Genomic DNA, 22,249 nt, shown 5'->3' with positions numbered 1-22,249 from the left:
ATTGCACTGTTCAACGACTTCTTCCGTACAAACCTCTAAGAAGTCAGGAGTGGTTAATGAGGACTGTTCTTTACTTTGGTAACACTTCACACCTGAGGGTCTGTTACCATTCAATGCAGTTATATGGATGCATATTTCAATTATGTAAGGAATAAAACACATGAGGGTGAGCTGTTATAATAAAACAATCAACAACGGTGGTGCAATGCAGCCTGAAGTGAAGCAGAAGTGTTTCAATCCTTTTATACCACAGCAATTTGCCAACGATTGTCATTTATTTATTTATTAAAGAGTAACCTCATATTTTTTAATCAGTTTGTAGTTACATTTAATCTTGTGGAACATCCATAAAACAAGTTAGTTCCTATTGTCACTTATGTATGTATTTTTTCTAGATCCAGTCTCTGCCTTCCTTCACAATGGGGTCTTGTATGGAAAGTCAGCACTGCTTCACAGTTGACACACATCTGCTGGGCGACTCCTCTCATCTGGAGGACGAGCAGTTCATCCTTCCCTCAGGCATTGAGCGCTACTCCACTGACTCAGACCACCTGCCTATACCCCGGCGCCTGCGTCAGGAACTCGACTTGCACTTCTTTAACAGAAGCAATATCAGCATGCCTTTGTTCCCTAACGGACTACCTCTTCAGCAGAGAATGGAGGCTCACATCCACACACACAGGTCCAGTGCAGCTGTGAAATGTCAGCATTATGACTAAACTATTACCCATACAGAGACCAGAGTGGCTGTGCAAATCAGATCTTGGAATATGTCATGCAGGATGCTGATTTTAGGAATATATAGTGCTTGAAGTAACCCATAACATGTATCCTATTCCTCTTCCCTGCAGATTTGAGGTAGAAGAGTTGGACTGGGATGTTTCTTCTGTCCTGGCTATGAACCGGGATCGCTTTGGATCCAAGGGTCCCCTGGAGCTCAGGTCAGAGAAGCTTATTAGAGAGGCATTGCTTGGTGACCTCCAGAATGTCCAGAGCATCCTTAGAGATGGAACAGTTCACCCGGATGTAGGCGATGTGACCGGACACACTGCACTTATCGCAGCTACGGTACAACTTGGTGTTAGTTATTGTGCAGTTGGATTTAATGATAATTACATGTGGGCTTATGGAGGGTGCTAATTGTCATATTCATATAATCTGGTCCCACATACCCTTTTCCCAATAATCTGCAAAGAACATTGTTCTACATCGCCTAGGCTATATCATTTGAACAAGCACCTACTGAAGTGCATTGTGTTCAGGAATGGTTATAGAACATTACAGGCTAATGCACTATAAAGTGAATAGGATGTGGTTTGGAACATACAGTGAATTTCTTGAGTAAAATTCTGCACTTACGTGGTGTGTAAGAACATTTGGTGTTTTTTTTTTTCTTTTCTTTTTTTTCTTTAATGGCAAATTGTAATTTGCCATTACAATTCTTTATTTAATAATGAATGATAGGCTGTACTTTTTTTATTATTATTTATTTATTTTAAATCTGATTATAGTTACATTTAATGTTGTGGAACATCAAAGAAATGGTTATAACTTATAACATATAGTAACCTACATCATATAAGCATCATCCTTTCACCAGCTTCTTTATTTTATGTTCACATTCCCAGGAAATCAAATAAGTGCAAAGTCCTCTGTCCGGAAGTCAGAAAACCTAAAATTAGAGCTTTTACGTCTGAGCTTTACAAAAGCACTAATGCTGGAGACTCCTTCCAAAACTACTACGTAATCATCTTCTCATAGACAACGTCATCATATAAACAATTCCATGAATTTTTTAATCTGTTTATGTGGAGTGTTCGCCATACAAGTCCATGTTAGTTGTTACTATAGGAACAGTAACATAAGAGCGAGCACATTAATATAAACCTGTTATTTGTAGCTGCACTATGGCAAAGCTGTTGGTAGAAAATTTATCAACACCTTCTGACCAATCAGTCTGATCATCCGTGTCTTTCAAATGAGACGTTAATCAGAGGTCTTGATTCTCTGTGGTCACTAAAAATCCCAGTAAAGTTCTCGTACTGAGTAGGGGTATAATCCTGGCAAAATCCTCCCATTGACCCTTATCTATCACGGCCCCCTAATAATCCCCATCTTGGAATTGGCTACATCACTCTCCTCTCCTCTCCACTAATAGCTGGTGTGTGGTGGGCGTTCTGGTGCACTATGGCTGCCGTCACATCATATCCAGGTGGATGCTAAACACTGGTGGTGTGTAGAGCAATGTAAAGTGCTTTGAGTGCCTAGAAAAGCGCTATATAAATCTAAGGTATTATCATTATTACCAATCAGACTCAAGCATTCAACAGTGTTGTGGTATAAAAAATATTGGTGACATTTCTTATTAAAACAACTTTCAGGTGACTTTGATAAGGATACCTCCTGATAACTACATTCCATTTCCTGTACATGCCAAAGATTTTGTTTCCAGCAGATGGCAGCACTCGCATTTCTCTTTTCTGATTGTTCCACAAGAATTTAGAAGAGTGACAGCTTCTGTATTTTATATTTCAGCAGCCCAAACTTCATATTCTTTTTGATATTCCCTCTTTTCATATACATTGTGTAAATGTATTAGCTAAAAAGTAATATTATTTCTATTGTTCCACAGGTCAATTGTCATGTTGATGTGATCAACTTGCTGCTGGACCGTGGGGCCAATGTGAATAAGCTGAATGATGAAGGGATGTCTGCTCTGGCTGTGTGCGGTGTTCTTTACTACCCACTCCAGTCTCTACAAGAGACAGTGGCTGAAAAGACTTCTCAGGATGTCACCACAGAACCAGAGGTGATCTTAATTAGTGCCTGTACACTATATGAGGAGTTTCCAAACTTTTTGTGAAAAAAACCCCAAATGGATATTGGGGGTTGCAAGCCTTGACATTTTGGTTTCTCCTTATTATTTATCATCACACTTGTAAATCCATGTGCAGTAAATATTTCCGCACATTTTTGTGTTTGTTTTCTTGACTTCAGTTGCTCCACTGCATCAGTCACTCAATGTTTTGTAGGAACTAGTGGCAATAGATGGACAGAGAAATTTGGCAAGTTTTATTGCCGAACACCAATGCCAGTGCAGTGTCTCAAGATCGTGATAAAAAGACTAAAATCTCATATACACACTTAATATAAATGTGGATTAAACTCCATTTCAAATAATTGAAATAGCTGTAAAATATTTGTAATGTTAATCTGTAAAATAAATGAATAAAACAAAACAGGTTATTCTTTTGAGTTTCTCTCATGACCACATTTGTATATCAAGTGACCCCACATTGGATTGTGATCCCTAGTGTGGGGACCCCAGTTGTATACAGTAATGTGATCATTAACATAAACTGGAGTCTCCCCGTTTTTATTGTTTGGTTTTTCATGCGAAAGCACACACTCATGGATGGCTTGATCAAGTTGAATGAGATGTTAGAATTGCTAATGCACTGTAGTGTGGGCCATAAATAAGAAACATTATGTATAGGTAAAATGGAATGTATTTGTCATTGTGGTGATGTACATTTCTTTTTAATAGTGTCCTCTGGCTTATTCTGCAGATCAGTTTGTCCTCAACCCTGGCAAACAGCCCACATGGGGCTGCTGCTAAGGAAAGTTCAAAATATGATGTTGATAAAGAACTGCCGGTCATAGATAGACAAACTAACCAGGTGAAGCCTGAAGAGTTCAGCACAGCTCAGGAGCCCGAAACTCTCAAGCACGCTGAGGAAATTAAAACCCCCAGTAAAGAAGATGAGGTTCTTCAGCAGATGCAAAATGGACAGGACAGAGTAGTAAAGGCTGAACTGTTGGAGGAACCAGAGCCCCTGAATGGAAGAATCCCGGTAGACATATCTGCTTGGCACCAAGGTGATGATGAGGGTGAAAATGTCCTTTCTACTGAGAAAGAGGAAAAAGCCTACAGAAACAGGAGCCTAGGAAAAGACCCTTGCTTTGAATTGGCTAGTTCTGTGGCTAGCTTCCACATCAACACAACAGAGGACATCATGCAGCAGTCGGCTGAGGTTCTGTGTGAAACTGGTCAAGTGTCATCCGTAGAAACCCAAGAGACAGTTCAGAGGATGGCATTCATGAAAACTGAGTGAGTCACCGTCTCTCAGAGGCTTTAAGATGTGTTTGTACATTGGGCTTCATTAGTCAAGCTGGATACAGACAGATTTATTTAAAATTGTTTGCAGGAGCTTTTACACAGAAATGTAGTATGCATGAAAATCCAGTTAGTTTGAAAAAAAAAAAAAAAAAACATTTTGTCTCCTGAGAGCACCTGGATTAGTGACACACTGATGTGAATCTCATTGTATAACTGCATAATGGGTGATGAATTTTTGAAATTTCCTTCATAATTACAAGTGTAATTAAATAAAATAAATGGTTAAATTGATCATTTCATATTAATGAATTTTAAAGAAGGCACATCCATTCAAGTAATGGCTCCTTATAATAATAGGAAGTGTTTGTTTGTGTCTGTGGTAGCTGGTGAGCTGCAATTGCTGAGCTGCTTTACTGGACGTTTTACCGCATACCACGCTTGGCGGGCGCTCTATTACCGTTTAGTCATAGTTTTGTTTTCAGCTCTCTGATGTTTTTGTTGTGTCGGCATCTCTAAATGTAAATCAGCTGTTCTGTGAATGTGCTTGGAAAATTTTAGGACTGATTGGCAACAAACGCATACAAGTGCAAAGAAAATCTTCGTTACCAAAACTTTTTCAAATCATGTGGGTGTAAATCTAGTTCGATTTGGCCCAAAACATTTACACAACTTTATCAAGTGAATGATAAATGAAGCTTAATGTGTGCAAATTGAGTACATTTACTTTAAAGTATGAGTGATTTTTTGCGTGGTGTTTGTGAGACAGAAATGAGACCCACTGGGCCACCATGAAGCTACTGCTGGAGCGAGGAGCGGACCCAAACGTGTCCAGCATTCCGATGCCCGTCATTTTCCTGGCCATAAAAGCAGGCCACGTTGAAGCTGTGCAGAGGCTGCTGGAGTGTGGCGCTCGCACAGACCTACACTTAACAGCCGAGGTGAGACTTCACCTTCACTCAGAGTCTCAGTCACAAAGAGCTAACACACCTGCCTATTCAAAAAATGTTGTATACCTTGATCAGCTGGATCAGGTGTGTTAGATGTAGGTTAGAGTTAAACTAAAAAGGAAAGCTAACTTCTACAGTCCAGTTGGGCAAACTTCTTGTACCTGCAAGCTAAATGTATTCACCCCTTAATTTATCCTGACCTCTAGTGCACTATGTCTGTGTTAACTCCATGTCATAAATAAATTCAAAACTTTATACATTGTTTGCCTCCTGTTACGGTTGTCCTGTTTATGGTTTGTATAGCAAAAGGGCCTGTACCCGCTCCACATAGCAGCTGGACTAACTGGCCCAGAGGGTCCCAAAATCACAGAGCTGCTCCTGCATGCTGTTGCAGACCCTGATGTGAAAGCACAGGACGCCAGCGAAGTGTACGATCTGGACAAGGTTAAACTTCACGACGCTACAAAGAAGGTGGCTTTTTCTGTTTTAGTCGATAACATGATTTGACTGGATAGAGCACCAGACATATGGATGTCTGGTTTTAAGATCAGTTTTTACTGAAGTAATGAGATGCCCAAGAATGCATAAATTTTCATGAAGGATTCTAAACAAATAACTAACAGCATTTGTGCATATACTGTCCCAAGAAATGAAAATTCATATTGCTAACCACTCTTCTTGGTGCGCAAGTGTCTTTTATGTGGTTGCAGGATTTACAAAATAACACACTGATTGGCACCAGTTGGGTTTCTGATTCAAATACAACATTAAAGAACAAAAACACACCACATTGGGGTATGTGAGGCTAGTTATCCTGGCTATGTGTAAAATCTTGCTGAGCCTGGTTTAATTAACTCGGGCACCAATAAGCCACACAGTGTCACACTGCGTAGCAGCTACGATCAGTTCGTAGTTCAAAGCCCTTGCCATTAATGAAGAAATGAATTAGGCACCTCAATGATAATGAATTTTAATGTCTGCTGCCACATTATGTCTCACCGACTACTTTTCCTGTAACGCCATACAGCAACTCCAGCAGCAGGTTAATTAGTAGCGCTGCTGGAATTATAATATCCAAATTAGCAGTATCAAATTAATTCCAGTAATTTGGTACCTCGATGCTCCTTCAGTGTCAAGTGGTGCATGTTGAATAACGAGAAATAAAGGGAAAGCTATTGAACTATTACAGATAAAATGAGATAGGAAAAACCTTTTTCTCCTATTCTGTTTAATCTGATTTATGTACATTCTTGTTATGATTGCATTTAGTATAAATCAGGCACTAATCAATTTGATTTATGCTAATCGGTTATTAAGTAAGGAATAAAATATGACTGGGTATGATGCAATAGGAAAATAATCAAAAATGGGGTGGGGTGATGCAGCCTCTCGCAAAGTGGAATAACTGGTACAGCCAATAACAGCTCGTTCTGAAGTGTTTTATTCCTCATATACACCATTTTAATTGGATTTGTATGTGGATGCCTAACCATCACACCCATATGCGAGCCTTCCCCTAATTCTAACAATATATAGAATGTATTGGCATGCTGTAGCTTTTACTGGGTCTAAGGGTCCAAACCTGTTTCAGAAGCGATGTCAATAATGATATGTTTTGCCAAAGTTGGTGTGGAAGAACTCTAGTGGCCCGTACAGAGCCCTGACCTTAACCCCACTGAACGCCTTTGGGATGAATTAAAACACTGACTGCACTCTAGGCCTCATCACATGACATCAAGACCTGACTTCACTAATGCTCTTGTGGCTGGATGGGGAAGTCCCCACAGCCACGCTCTGAAATATAGTGGAAAGCCTTCCCAGAAGAGTGGAGGCTATTATAACAGCAAAGGAGGGACTAACTCTAGAATGGGATGTTAAAAAAGCACACATGGGTGTGATAGTCAGGTGTCCACATACTTTTGACCACATACCAGCATTTCTCTTTTTTTCTGTCTTTACAAGTTAAGCCAAAAAAAACAAAAAAAAACAAATGCAGCTTGCCATATTACCAAGAAACCAGAAAGCGTAAACTCTTCTGTCCTGAAGACTTTCCCATATCAAAAACTTGGTTACAGCTTTGCCTCCACCTGTTAGAAAGCCTGACACTGGAGACTGCTAAATAACTGATAAATAAGTAAAAAAATAAAAAAAACTACACACTTTTTAAATTCCTCTGTAAATTATTACAATATAAATTTGAATGTATTTAAATGAGTGCATTAATATAAATCTTACTACTGTCTGAGCTGCTGTTACAGAAAATTAATCAACACCTTTGACTAATCAGATTTAAGAATTCAACAATGTCCTGGTATAATAATAATTATATTTATGAAAATGCTCATTATATCTGAAAAAAGTGAAAATCTTCACACAGACCTCAAAGGAGGAGCAGGCGAGTGGTGGAAACAAGTCCCTGGGATCTGAACTCCCAACCTGCATTTATCCAACCTCCTTAGAGTCTCCTAAGGAAGGGGGAAGGACTCCACTTCACATGGCTTGCCAAAGAGACACGGATTACGCAGTAAGTGTATAATGCTGGATCATCCACTCATGCTGTATGGAAATGATCTGAGACTGTATTTTCATAAAATAAGGCGATGCAAGTACAGCATAAGCCATGGAACTAAATGTAGTTATGATGCTTAATTGTTATTCCTTGCATGTGATGGAAGCATCACAGGAAAAGTAACAAACTTGGCTATTTAACAGGTAATTATAGGTAATAGTCATTCATTTGTATTTGAACATTAGTTTAAATAACCGTGTAAATAAACGGATTTACTGATCATTTAAGGTTATGTGTAAGTGACGTGGCTGTTTAACTGCTATAATTTGTGCTTTGGTTCAAGTATTAATACACTGTGTGTAAATGAATGTCCGGTTTTGCAGAATGCCAGAGAAGTGGTCTCTATTCTTCTCTCCCACAAAGCAAGCACCGACCATCTGTGGAGTGGCCATTCTCCCCTCTCCCTGGCCATCGCCAGTGGCAACGACCTTGTGAGTCACCTTTGATGAAACCTATACATGGATGTAATGAAACACAATCATGATTACAAATGGTCCAAAATGCATCTGTAAGACTTTTAACCGGTGTTCACAAACACTCCTGTTTTAACGTCTTTACATTGGCTCCCAGTCGGCTTTAGAATTGATTTTAAAGTGCTTCTGCTTGTCTTTAAATGGCCTCGCCCCCTCTTACCTTTCTGACTTGTTGTGTGAACAACATCCAGTGAGAACTCTTAGGTCTGCCAACCAGAGTTTGTTAACTATAAGTCAAAGTTCAAATTTATAAGTGATCGAGCTTGGAACAGTTGACCGATCCATGTTAGAACTGCACCAACACTACATTTTTTTATATCAAAGTTAAAAACGTATCTCTTCACTCTAGCCCATAACTTGTGATGTCCTTTGTTGTTTTGTTTTTATTCACCCGTTTTATTATTATTATTATTATTATTATTATTATTATTATTATTTTAGTTTTGGTATATTTATAATTCTTTTTAGAACATTGTACAGCACATTGGTCAACTGTGGTTGTTTTAATTGTGCTTTCTAAATAAAGTGAGATGAGATGATTAGCCATATTACATACTGTACAACTACAACACATTTTTAATCCTGACAAAAACGGAGCATATGACTGACTGAATTCATACTCGGCCAGCTTCATTGTTTACTTTTGGATTTGATACAGTTTTGGTTCTGATTCTTGTGCATCAGGCTGTGGACGAGCTTCTGGCTGCTGGAGCTGATCCTAACCTGCCCCTCTCCTGCCAAGTGGGCAGTGCACTGTGTGCTGCCGCCAATATCCACTACAACCCTGGGCCTCGTCTGCGCAATAGAATCAAACTGGTACTCTGTTACAGTATGACATGGTGTATATGATTAACATAATCATAATCATTAACAATCCATACGAATAAACCTTCAGCTGGTGCACAGTAAGCACTGTCAAACTATTTTTAAAAAAAAAAATGTTTTCTTTTGTCATTCAGGTTGAGAAGCTGATAAAGGCTGGTGCCAATATCCTGATGCCTGTGGTGGTTGGCGAAAGGAGTAGGAGCGCTATAGGAACAGCAGTGGATTATGCTTGTTATATGTTTAACAAGGTGAATATGAAATGCTAATTTCATAAAACATGAATTAGATGTGAATTCAGTGAGATGACAAGAAAACAGCTTGAAAACCGAGGGGGAAAAATATTTACTTTAACCTGCTGATGTACTCACACCAAGCACATCACAGGTCATGCGTCCGCAGGAAGCAAATGGTCAACAGCACACTTGGGAGTACATGTTGCAGCTTGAGACATATCGGTTTGGTCACTTAGTGCTGGCCGTTATAAAGTGTTGCACAGTGTTAAAAGATGACAATGCAAACAGAACTAACTCATACACCACCTGAGCCTGTCCTCCTTTTATACAGTTGCATACTTAATTGAATTACTGGTCCTATTTCACAAAAATTTAATTACATTTGTGTGTAACTAAAAATACACATGCAATTTAAACTTGGCCGCATAACCTGTATATATGAGTGCAGTAACTCATTGCGATTTTATCTGATTTGAAGCCAATCAATTTACAATTTGAAGCCAAGGTGTACATTAGATAGTCTTACCAAATACCAAATTTTTTTGTGTAAATGCTCATATGACCGATTTACAAATAAATATGTTCCAATTGAGCTTGATAAATGAGGCCCATTGTCAGTATTTATCATGCTGTTATAAAGAGAGAGAGTGGCTGCAAGGAAAAGTGGCGTGCTGAGCCAAAACAAAATATCTAACTAGCACGGCAGTGTGCAACGCTGTTTAGCCAAAAATGGATAGTTGTTTTGTTTAGGACAATTCCACAACCTTCTCATGGAAAAATAGTCTTTTTCATGTTATACATATGATGCTTTCTATGATGGTAGATGTAGATTGTAGTAGATGTGTTGTCTCCCACAAAAGTTTCTGTTTGATGTCACATCCATAGTGCTGAAAATTGTTGTATATTTGAAACATGTTAATCAGTACATGAGATTTGTCTGCATTGTCCTCAAGTGGGTAAATGACAACATATACAAACTGACTCAATGATACTAACTTGTCCCTGCTGTGAGCCAGTGTGAGTGCAAATGTCGCATCCATAACATGAAATTAGCCTTTATTTCTGTGTGTTTGATAGCCATCATGTATGATAAAGTTAGAAACATGCTAGGAGCGATAAGAGATGTAGCAGAGTAACATCTTCACGGTAGTACCCAATTGATCACAGCCAAAGGGTTTTCGCTGCAATCGTGTCCCTGTGCTAAGAAACGGACATGCTGTAGTGTAATTTTGGGTGTAAAAAAATGTAGGCTATTGACAGACAAAACAGACATTAACAGGTAGATCTTAATAGATGGAAATGAATTTTAATCTGTATTTTGAAGTGTATACTATCACAAGTAGGTCTTTTAACTTTCTTCTATGCAGGACTGGCGAGTCGCTCACATTCCTTACCACGCACTAAAACCGCAAGAGAGGGAGGCCTACAACGCCCGCCGTCAGCTCATCACCATGATGGCAGAGTTGATGAGACAGGCTGCCACCAGCATGGAGAAGCAGCGTTTGGAAAACGAGAAGAGCCGAGGCATACACAGTAAGTAAGAGACTCGGGCTACTTCCCACACTGGAGACTGGTGCTTCAAAACATCTGAAAGATGGACTTGTTTCTTTGCACAAAAAATTACTTTTATTTATATCACTTTTCATGGATGTAGCTTTGTGACTATAGATTTAAAAGAGCACAGATGATGAAGATGAAACTCAACACAAACATAATACTTATAGTAGCAAAGGTGGGCAAAAGTCAGGACTGATTCAAGTGTGTGTGTGTGTGTGTGTGTGTGTGTGTGTGTGTGTGTGTGTGTTGGCTGCAGGTGTTAGTCCCACAGACAAGTTTGTCTTTACTGGAACAGGAGCCACACCCCCTGCAGATAGAACAAGCGTGCATATAACTACAGAGGAGCAAAGAGAATCTGTAAACGAGTCTATGGTTCAAAAGAGGTGCTACACACATGCACAGACAAGCAAGACACATTAAGGAGATTAATTATGGGCTCCTGAGTGGTGCGACAAAAAAGAGTTCGCCCTGTCACTCTGTTGGAGAATTTGAATTAATGAGTCACGCCCAGGAGACCAAGAGAGCAAATTGGCCATGCTGTCTGGGTGGGAGGGGCATATTCTACCTATCCTGTCTCCAATCAAAGTGACACTAGCGAATCATGGGCATCTATGAGCTCATGTGTGTGGAAAAGGGCGGATAGAGCTTTACTCCCAGTGTGTTATACTGTGATGCATCATGAGCTAAAATACACAACATTATATGTGCTCTTTTTCTATAGATCACGGAGCAAACATGAAGCTAAGACTGTGAGGTAAGACCATGTTTAACTCTGTAAACTGAAAAAGCATAGTCAGCTGATGCATTTACTGTACATGCCGAGGTAAGACTTTACAGAGTGTGTTTGCGTGTTTGTATTTTAGGAAACCCTTGTTTAAGTACTGTTACCAATGCGGCCGTTCGGCATGGGTGTCGTTGACGCCCTGTAGCCGCTGCCAAGAAGTGTTCTACTGCAGTAAGCCGTGTAAGCTGAAGGCCTGGAATGAACGTCATAAGGAGGAGTGTCTCCGAGTGCCAGGTTGGTTGGATAATGTGATTCTTGCACATTATCTTTCAGGTCACTTTACCTCTTATTGAGTTACTGAGTTGTATAACATGGTTATTACCAGAATTGTTTCTCGGTCTCATTCATCCAACAAAAGGACATAGAACCATGAATGGTAAAAACAACCACTACAAGTTTACTACCAGCCAAAGTACAAATCTCTCAAAATTTCACACAAAGTATTATGGGAGTGTGTATTCTAAGTACATCTCTAGTGCCTAGTTCAACAATGGTGATTTCCAATATCTTGCCAAGCCATGTGATCAGAAAATAAGATATAAATCTCTTGGTGGCCTGCTGTTATTGGAAAATAATCAGTGATGGGGTGCTGTTGTCTGGCCCAGTGTGGACTTACTGTTACCACCCCAAGTTTATTTTCCTATAACAGCACATCCTATAGTGTTTTTTTTTATTTCTCTTATACCACAGCCATTTCCCAACTATTACGATTATTTAATTTATTAATGGACACCATGTTGTATTTATTGTTAAATTTAGTGTTACGCAAAAAATGCAGCACATGATCGAGAAACTGCAAAGCAGCAACTTTTCTGTCCTGAAGACGTTTTTAGATATAGTTGTATATCGTTTCATCTAAGCTGCACCTCCAGAACAAACTCCACTTGAAAATGATTCACTTATAAAAACAGATGATGAGTCATCTGAAACACTCGAGAATAAGGAAGAGGCTTTTAAGCACATTAAGGGTAGGGTAACCTTTGAAAGCTGCTAGGACTATTAACCATGTGTGTATTATGTGTTAAAGCACAGTGTAAAGAAAGACTTCAAACATTTTGCAACTCTTGGAGATCTCACACAGGATAGTCAATATGTAGAGAAACAACCATTAGTTGTTTTTTTTTGACATTCATATTTCTAGACTAATGACACCAGTAATGCATTTCGCCTCCAGGCACAATGAATTCTTCACTCTCTTTTCTCTCCACAGGAAGTGGACGTCCTGAGTGTAGTCACGTGTCTGATGACCAGCGGTGCCTTCTTTCAAGCAAAAGCTCCAGGAAGGGCAACAATCTGAATTTCAATTTGGATAAACCAAACTCAAGCAAAGCAGCATCACACACATTCACGCATCAGCCTGACGAAAATTACAGTTTTATTTGATTGTGTAGGTGAAAGGAAGAAGCAAAACAACTTTAGGGGGAAGATTTTCAATGTTACCATTAACTTTTGTATTTTAACAGTCACTCAAGTCCGGGTCCTGCTTATCTAGCACCCTGCTTCCAACAGACCTCGCTCTAACATTCAATTCCTCCTAAAAGTATTGATTAACAGGGATCAGGGTGTTAAATTATATTGGAGTTATACTTCAGTTGTAATTGATTTTGTAATACTCATCCATTGTATTCACAGACTCATCAGTAACTGACCAAAAAATATTGATCACTTTCCCCATAAGCTATTGACATTTAAACATAGTAGTACAATTCATCACAAATGTCCTCCGCTTAGAATAACACTAGGTGTTAAGAAATACATTAAGTATTAAGAATAAAAGCAACCGCAAGTTGAATTGTTATATTTCAACATCAAAGTATCTAATAGTGGATCATAACTTTTTCTGTTAATGCAGAAAAGATGGTGATACTTTACCAAGAAGAGTGTGTTTTACTGTTTCATTCATTTCCATACAGTTCTACTCATAAAGTGAGATTCATTCTTGACCCAATTATTTCAGTTCAGTTAAACTGTGCACATCTATTTCACGAAATATTTCAGCCTCTTCAATTATCCACAGGCATCAATGATTCCATTGTGCTGCACATATCCAGCAATATCACACATTACTGTGCTACTAAAAAAATCCTGATGAAATGAAACAAACACCAGCTTTACACCAACGTTGACAGATATTTATTGTTTTTAATTCACGTCACCCAGCAACAGGAGCTTAAAGTAGAATGACAATACAGGAAGATCCCATGACCGTCTGGTCCAATGAAGCAGGACAATGAATTTAGTTCATTTTATCTTGCCTAATCATTTCATATTCTGGGACAGATATTTGAACTTTCCTTAAATGCATGTCCATGCATCCAAACATGTAGATCTTCTTTTTGTTTTGCTTAGTTTTTTTTTTAGTTTTTTTTTAAATCATGAAGTGCTGAAAAAAGGAAGTTGTTTATAAATTAGCATTGTAAAATGAAATGAAGCACAGACTCACTGCTTGCACAGCTTGCTTAAGAGGTTTTTGAGTCATGTGCCCCATTGCAAAAAAACCCATCTCTGCCAAGAAGTTGTTACTTTTTTTTTTTTTTTTTTTAAACATTCAAAGGTACAGAGAAAGACAAAATCATCTGTAAAACTTACATACAAAAAAGACATAATTCCCTCAGTCTCTCAGAGATAAAAGGTCCAATCAGCCACATGATTTTTCATTTGGCAATCTCGTCAGCTCACTAACTTTCCAGTTTTTCTTCACTGCCCTACTAACCCCCCCCCCGAATCCCCCAGGTCCAGTTTGGTAGCAGGAATGCATTTGTATTACCGTCTGAACCGCAGATTGATCACAATCAGCACCACAATTAGGAAGGCAGATGGTATAATTCGACTCCCGTCACCTTTCACTTGTTTGTCCTCTGGGCTGTAGGCGTCCAGTTTGGGTCTGTCCAGTTTAGGCCCAAAGACCGGCGGTGCACTTCGGACACAGAGCTGCTCGCTGCACATGCCGCTGCCTGAACCACTGACGTCATCACCTAAAGGCATAATGGGAAGACAAAATGATCATGAAAAGATCTGATGGCATTTTTCAGATGTCAGGTAGTTCTCATTCTTGCAGAGAATCCTCTTTTTCATAGCTGCCATTCATTTCTCTCTCATCTGTTTCCCATTGTTTTCAATGTGGTTACTAAATTACTAAAATAATAAAAAATATTTAAAAAATGAGGGAGGGTGTTTTAATTGTGAATAACTATTTAATAAGCAGAGTGTAAGGACACATCTGTTCTAATACATTATTGTTTCTGTAGTAACAGCTAATTCACATGGACTTGTATTGTGAATGAGCTATGTAATGTAAGACTAATAATAAACAGATTTTTTGTAACAAAAAAATAAACAAAAGTATTGATATTTAACAATAAAAAATATAATCACTGATTGAGTTTTATTGGCTTATTAAAACAAAGAGAGGCTGGTTTATAGCTGCTATAACTGCAGGAACGAACTTGTCTTGTGGACATTGTGGACAACATTAAATGTAACTATAAAAAGCATGACATTCATTATAAATTTAAAATTCGATTCAAACAGCTGTGGTGTAAGAGGAATAAAACACGTTGGAATGTGTTGTTATAGGAAAATAATCCATTTTGGGGTCGTTACATCTCTCCACTTTGCATCGCAGCACCCTGGGGTGGAATATTTTCCTAAAACAATGTAATTTCACTTCTTGTATTAGTGCCAAAATTTGAGTGGCATTTCAATGTAAAATCACTAACGAGTGAACATGGTAGAATTAGTATATTGTTTCACTGTATAAGGCATAGCACCTGCTAGAGGGCAAACATGACTTCAGAAAAACACCTTTCTTCTATTGCTCATAACCTAATCTGAGAGTTAATTATGCCCTCATCCTGTTATACCCATTTAGTCCCTTTCCCTAATGGTTCTTGTGCCACTTACTCGTGTCCTGAAAATCCACATCGTTGCCATCAAGGGCATTTTTCAGGCGATTAGAAATTATCTTCAGCTGCATGATCTGCTGTCGTATTGTCATGTCCGGCTTGGTGATGTCAATGTCCACCTCAGGATTATTTACCTGATTGGCCAGACCATCTCCCATGAGCTGGGGGAGGTACCTGCAAAAACACAATCCATCACCACACATCATAGTAGCTCGCTACAAATATCGTGGGATTCATCTGCAATACTACCCATGGTATCTATGCGGGGAAAGTTTCGCACTGCAGATTATTGTGATTGCGGTGTTCTCACCTGCCTAAATAACCAAACCATGAGGGAGAATGCTCCAGGGTTCCTTTCAAATGGACTCAACGCTGCGTATGTGAAAGCACCCTTAAAGCCCTTAAATTCTGGACATGACCTAATGTGGCAGCTAGTAAGCACATAAATGTTCATCTTTTACTGCAATTTCACCCCTGCATAGCCCAGGGGATCACATAATCTAATCCTGGCAACAACCATCACAGGGTGACACATTACAGATTAAACTGGCACATTTAAAGCCCCTTTAAAGTGTGTATGTGTAAGAAAGAAATCCTAACATAAATAACAATTATATATTTCTTGGTCATAAGCATTGATAAGTGGACCTTTGAATGTCTATCAAATCTCCATTTTAGCTCAGTGTAAATGGTTTAGGTTTTATGGGTAAAAAATACACAATTGCCTACTTTGATAAGTCGTTGAGTAGTTTGATTGTGTTCATAAAATAAATGAGGATTGTGATCATAAGATAATTATGAGACTACCAGGCCTAAGTCATATAAATAGCATCCATGAATGTGCATTCATAAATCCAAAACATTCAGCATTGTCATAGGAAACAGTTCTGTTCACTGTCCTTGTCTGGCCTTGGGTGGGACACTGCACAACCCTAATATTGACACTTTCATTTTTCTTACTTTTGTCAAAGTATGCACAATGATCCATGAGTGCAGTGATTCAGTAATTCACACAACACCTTCAAAGCGATTATTGATGATGGCATTTTGTCTCATCCACAAACAAACTCATCAGATGCAATTAATCATGTCTGAGGTCTAGTCAATAAGGGGCAGTACTGTGGCAGTGCAAGGACCCTACAGAAAAATCGATGCACTGATATGAAGTGTAAAACGGGACAAGCTTGTGTTGAGGCTGTTACTGGCCTGCAGGAATTGATTCTGAACTGTTGTGCTTTCAATGGGAATTAACTAAACAAATGTAACATAATCGCTACAGCAATTGAATCTTCTGATATGAGTAAAGCTTTTATACCACTTTTTAAACTCAAAAAAAGTGTGGGAGATGGGGGTCAACTCATCGCAGGGCACGATCGCAAACACATTCACACACATATTCACACACTATGAACAACTAGGGCAATGCCAACCAGCCTACAGTAGATGTCTTTGGACTCGGGGAGGAAACACAAATACCTGGAGGAAACATGGGGAGAACGTGCGAAATCCACACATGCAGGAGCTAATACAGTATTATAAAGTAATGTTACCTGGATAACTGGTTAACATTGTACTTCATCAAATAAACATGAACATATAACAAGTGTCTGATCATCACTGAAGCACACGGTTGCATTATATTACTAGAATGCATGGCTGTGGAGATCTCCTGGTGGATCAAGACCTGGCTCACTTGTGGTGGAAAATCATGGAATGGTTCCAGATCACCCCCCAGCACTAAGAAGAAATAAATGCATCATACCGTGCTTTGGCCATGCCGTTCCAACAGTCGTCATCGCTAGCAGAACCGGATGCTGCTTTACTGTCGCACAGAGCAGAGGGGAGCTGAATCCAGTACAGCTGCATCTCCTTCAGTTTACTAGATACATCAGAAACCTGCAGACCACACACACATACACACACAGGTGTCAGGATATTGACAGATACAAGAGTAATCGTGTTCCACAAGACACACACTCACCTGCACTTCCAGTCTGACAGCCGCTGTGGGGCTGGCTTTGTACTCCAGTGCTGTTACACTCTTTCCCTTCTTTTTGGGCTCATCAGACACTGAGCTCTGGGTGCCTTCCTCTCCACGCCCTCCACATGCCTGGAAAACCTGACATACACACACACATATGTTCAAACCGACTGCAAGACATCAGATAACGTTTTTAGCAAGCCACAAATGTGTGAATTGTTGACCTTATTGGTGTAGATCGCCATGTTCTCCTGCATGTGCAGCACAGCCTCGGAGATGCGCACAGGGATAGAGTGTAGCACCACGTCCATGCTGGGCTCAGAGCCAAAGCTGGCAGCCACCTGCAGCATAGTGTCTTAGCAGGGACAGAGAAAAAGAGTTGTTTTTTTACTGTACAAGGGGTTGTGTATAACTTGTCTACAGACTGGCAGATTCATACATTTGCTTACAAAGGTATTGGTTTTTGTTTTTATTGAGGAAAACGTTTTCACTCTCAGGACATTTCACTTGTACTTTATATGTATTCTTCACACAAAATGCATTTTTAAGAACTAAAACAGGCTGGTTAGGTTTAAGTGAGGTGTAGCAGATACAGTAATACACAGTTTACACACAGTGGAAAACCATTAAAGATAATAATACAAGACAATATTCAGAGCTTGTGAGTTCACTTTAAAATATACACAACAGATTAGTAGATACTGGGGAAAGTTATGCTATGCAGTGACTATTTTGGTCTAATTAGAAAAAGAAGGAGAAGAAGAAAGCTTTATTTGTGACATATACATTACAGCACAGTGAAATTCGTTTTTTAACATGTCCCAGCTTGTTAGGAAACTTGGGTCAGAGCGCAGGGTCTGCCATGATACGGTTAAGGGCCTTGCTCAATGGCCCAACAGTGGCAGCTTGTTGGTGTTGTGGGTGGAGCTCCCAACCTTCTGATCAGTGACCCAGCGCCTTAACAACTGAGCCACCACTGCCTAATTAGGCTAATAGTGCTAATCATTTTTCAGATTTTTATGACATTTCTATAACATGTCTATACTTAAACTGCAGTAATAATGTCAAAACTTAGCAGTAATATGTTTATTGGACTATTTCTGTCCATTCACAACCACAGCATTATCTGAAAGTTAGCAAACATGATGAATTCTGTAAGCTCCACTCACTTCAGAAGCACTTCATGTCATATATCTCTAAAAATCTTGTTTCCTGATATAAAAAGCACACTATGGGTCTTTATGATATACATGTTTAATTATTTTACAACCTTATAAACCACACTAACTAGAGTGGAAACATGAAATCATATTTATTTTTAAGCTGGTTTTTTGTCAAAATCAGTCATTTTCTGCCCGGCATTTAGAATCTTTTTCTCAAAAAGTTGATAAATTGTTGAATTTATGTTTACTTAAAAATGGCTTGAAAAACAAGATTGATCATTTTTACAGTGCATGGTATAAACAATTTTCCAACAAACTTTTCTGTAGAAGTTAGATGAAAACATAATCCAAAACCTAGGTATTTGCTTTTACAATGCATGCAAATGTAGGCATATTTAATGACACAAAGCCTCATTTGAATAGTCAGTGCATTTTTTATGTATAAGTTCTATACAAAAATACTTGTAAGAATATCACTAATCAACTGCCAAAGATTGCTTGCAGTATATATTATTTTTTTAAACAACAGTGTCACCTGTAGTGTCTTGCCTAAGCAAAAATCAACTTTGCACTAATGTAATGATATACAAATGTGAGGAAGTCAAGCGTTCAAATAAACATGTAATGGTTATTGTCATGTCAATCATGTTTTCTCTGTAAAATTGATGCAAATTTGTCTCAATTATGCAATAAAGTCTGAACCACATGAATTGGTTTTAAAACTGTAATACACAGTACATTAATGACAGTAATGAAGCAGAACCACTGAGATGTGCAGCATTTTCATGATTTAAACACAATACACAATTTGTGGAGCTTTAGTTAATAGCTGCTGTTGGGAACTGCACCAGAAGTGTAGGGCAATTTATACTCTGTGTGTGTGTGTGTGTGTGTGTGTGTGTGTGTGTGTGTGTGTGTGTTACCGATGAGATTCTGCCACTCCGCATCCAGGTCGGCCTGATTAGCCAGACAACCCTTCATGACATTCTTGCAATAATTGGCACAGGGTTTGGCCGAGCTGAGACCGCGGCAGTGCGGACAGTACACCAGCTTCATGATGGCACGGTTACACTCAGGGCTCAGAGGAACCTTAACACACACACACTCAATGTTATCAGCATCATCATCATCTTCATTCTAATGACATGCTGTATATCATTATGATCATGTAAGCACATTGATCTGTTAATTAGGCAGGACACACTTATATTACATTTTTGTACTGTAATTGTTTCTTTGTTTTTGTTAAGCTTCTTCACAGTCATAAAGTTTGTCTTGAGTTTATGTGCATCATATTTACCTCATTCCATTTGACTGTCATAAATTTTATATGGCATCCTGAAGGAATAGCAGCTGTAAATGTAACAGCTAATGCAGAGTCTAATGAAATAAAACTCAATAGCTCTACTGAGTCACTCACAGACTTCAAGAAACGCCTGATGACTCAGCCATGAAAGCATTTTAATATCTGTCAGATTCCTTGTTCAAAGTGTGTATGAAAGTACAATATATTTTTATTCCACACTGATACTTTCTTAGGTGATAAGTGTGGCCACCCCCTGCAACTAAACCTTGGTCTAGGTGTTACTACCCCAACACTACTCCTTTCTCCTCACCCAAAGCCAAATGCTGCCCTTCTTGGCTTCTTCAGCCAGGTCTTTCAGGGCCTTCCGCTGGTTGCACCAGTTACTCCCATATCCCTCAGGAGGTGAACAGTTGATGTTCCAAAAAAGCCATGGCGTCCCACTTCTATTGGGTAGATGTTGGTTCTCCAGTTAGCCTCCTTGCACTCAGTGGCAAGATCTGAGTATTTCAGCCTCTTCCTCTCAAAGGCAGCTTCTACTCCCTCTTCCCATGTGACAGTTAGTTCGATGAGGAGCACTGCCTTGGTGCCGCTGGACTACATCACTATATTAGGTTGGAGACTTGTGTTGGTGATCTCACTAGAGAACCGGAGCTTCCTGCCAAGATCGACTCTCATTCTCCAGTCCTGGGTGAAGGAACTAACCTTGATTGAACTCTTGGTGTGGCGCTTGTATTGCCCCAACCTTTTCTGATGAATTGGATGTGCTGACACCCTGGTGGAGGATGACCTCTACTCATGACCTGTCTATGCCCCTCCAGCACCTCGGCCAATATGCTCAGGTCTTTATCATGTCGCCTCCTGTAGCACCCTTGGGAGAGAGCCATCTTGCAGCCTGACAAGATGTGCTGGGGACTTGCATTTGGACTGCTGCAGAGGGGGCAGCATTCTTCCTGGCCAAACCACTGGTGCAGGTTCAGTGGCAGGGGAGAGTGTTGTATGTTGCCCTGATAAGAAAACTAAGCCTTACATCTATTCATTTCTCAAAATGCATGAATAAAGTAGGCTTTTCCCAAAATTTCCACTAGCCCTATCCCTGTAACCAGTGGTATCTCAAACTCAAAATTTTTCCAACAGAATGCTACCACAGAGGACTTATTTCTGTGAAAGTTTCATATCTGTTCATATCTGGTCTCCAACCAGAGATATTAAACCGAAAAATGGAAGGATTTTTTTAATTGCACTTTCTTGCCCCCATAAAAAAAGAGAAGTCTCAAACCTGAAATGTTCTGCATGCACACTATACTTGCCTAGGCACCCCCTAAAAAATTACAGACTCCAACCCTTCCCATTATAAACTGTCCCTAAAATTGGAACTGTGAGCAATCTTTACATGTGGACTTAAATTGGAAGAACAAGGAACAAGAATTTGAAACATATTTATACTTATAATGTGCTCTAGAGATCAGTTTTTGTTCTAAGGATCTAAGACCATCCTGAGCCAAGATATTGAGGTTACCATAAACAGCTGTATAACAAAAATTTGTTGTGTGCCATGACATGAAGATGGCCATCATAGTTAAACCAAGTAAAATAAAATAAATAAATAAATAAATATATGGTGGTTTTGCAATGCGAATACATAGAGGAAATCATTTTTAAAAAATTGGAAAATTAAAAATGATCGGGCAACCTGTATTGGACCACTTGATATGAATTGACCCCACTTACAGTTACACTTAGCATTGACTGCTAACCAGATGCCGTTGTGGGAGTCATATTGAAAAACATCAACACTGTACTACAACTTATGAACTCAGAGTTATCAGTTTATGTTTTTCCTTTCTTTTTCCCCTTTTTCTTTTTATTTATACCTCACATTCAGAGCATTATGTTTTTTAAATGTATGTTTAAAAAAAAATCCACCCCTCCATCGCTTTCAGCTCTTTGCAAACATGGTGTGTTCCTTCCACAGAATTCTTAAACCTATGATTTAGTACTTTTCTTGTTAAAGTTTGTTTTTAAATATTTTTTAATAAGAACACGATGTAAACATTCTGGCGTGGATACACATGTTTCAAGTTCACTTTGAACCAAATGAAATATTGTGATAAAAAATATTTTGCATCATCTTCAAGTACTGTCATATATTTTTGCCGTGTCTACCTGCTAGTCGTAAATAGCTTCAGGTAATGTATCTGTCAAGTGAATAGATAAAAATGTAAAGCAAACAATACACTCTGATTTACTTTTAATGAAATATACAATAGTCACAGCACAGTAAACTGCAAACGCCTAAAGCAGCACATATTCAGAAGACAAAGATAAAAATCCAGAGTTAAGAAAACAGATGAAGAGTAGCAGAGCACATGTTAATGAGTAATATCAT

The 22,249-nt window shown here is 39.0% G+C and overlaps 2 protein-coding genes across 2 annotated transcripts in view; one reads left to right on the top strand and one right to left on the bottom strand.

Annotated features, from left to right (window-relative positions):
• Positions 1 to 14,673, top strand: part of ankmy1 (ankyrin repeat and MYND domain containing 1) — a 16,811-nt gene extending 2,138 nt beyond the window's left edge. The window contains exons 5-19 of the mRNA XM_053635593.1: positions 396 to 682; positions 852 to 1,068; positions 2,633 to 2,809; positions 3,570 to 4,111; positions 4,887 to 5,058; positions 5,371 to 5,538; positions 7,445 to 7,591; positions 7,960 to 8,067; positions 8,794 to 8,925; positions 9,069 to 9,182; positions 10,535 to 10,700; positions 10,981 to 11,107; positions 11,446 to 11,478; positions 11,588 to 11,742; positions 12,719 to 14,673. Coding sequence (XP_053491568.1) covers positions 396 to 682; positions 852 to 1,068; positions 2,633 to 2,809; positions 3,570 to 4,111; positions 4,887 to 5,058; positions 5,371 to 5,538; positions 7,445 to 7,591; positions 7,960 to 8,067; positions 8,794 to 8,925; positions 9,069 to 9,182; positions 10,535 to 10,700; positions 10,981 to 11,107; positions 11,446 to 11,478; positions 11,588 to 11,742; positions 12,719 to 12,891 — 2,718 coding nt within the window. The 3' untranslated portion in view covers positions 12,892 to 14,673. The remainder of the gene's footprint in view (positions 1 to 395; positions 683 to 851; positions 1,069 to 2,632; positions 2,810 to 3,569; positions 4,112 to 4,886; positions 5,059 to 5,370; positions 5,539 to 7,444; positions 7,592 to 7,959; positions 8,068 to 8,793; positions 8,926 to 9,068; positions 9,183 to 10,534; positions 10,701 to 10,980; positions 11,108 to 11,445; positions 11,479 to 11,587; positions 11,743 to 12,718) is intronic.
• gpc1a (glypican 1a) overlaps positions 14,272 to 22,249 on the bottom strand; it is a 42,120-nt gene continuing 34,142 nt past the window's right edge. The window contains exons 4-9 of the mRNA XM_053635594.1: positions 19,481 to 19,646; positions 17,619 to 17,749; positions 17,395 to 17,532; positions 17,176 to 17,309; positions 15,412 to 15,587; positions 14,272 to 14,483 (exon numbers count right to left, since the gene is read on the bottom strand). Of these exons, the coding sequence (XP_053491569.1) occupies positions 14,272 to 14,483; positions 15,412 to 15,587; positions 17,176 to 17,309; positions 17,395 to 17,532; positions 17,619 to 17,749; positions 19,481 to 19,646 (957 nt within the window). The remainder of the gene's footprint in view (positions 14,484 to 15,411; positions 15,588 to 17,175; positions 17,310 to 17,394; positions 17,533 to 17,618; positions 17,750 to 19,480; positions 19,647 to 22,249) is intronic.

The sequence above is a fragment of the Ictalurus furcatus genome, chromosome 10, assembly GCF_023375685.1.
Source record: "Ictalurus furcatus strain D&B chromosome 10, Billie_1.0, whole genome shotgun sequence".
Taxonomy (NCBI): Eukaryota; Metazoa; Chordata; class Actinopteri; order Siluriformes; family Ictaluridae; genus Ictalurus; species Ictalurus furcatus.
Note: the sequence above shows the minus strand (reverse complement) of the source record. Positions and strands in the feature narration are given on the sequence as shown.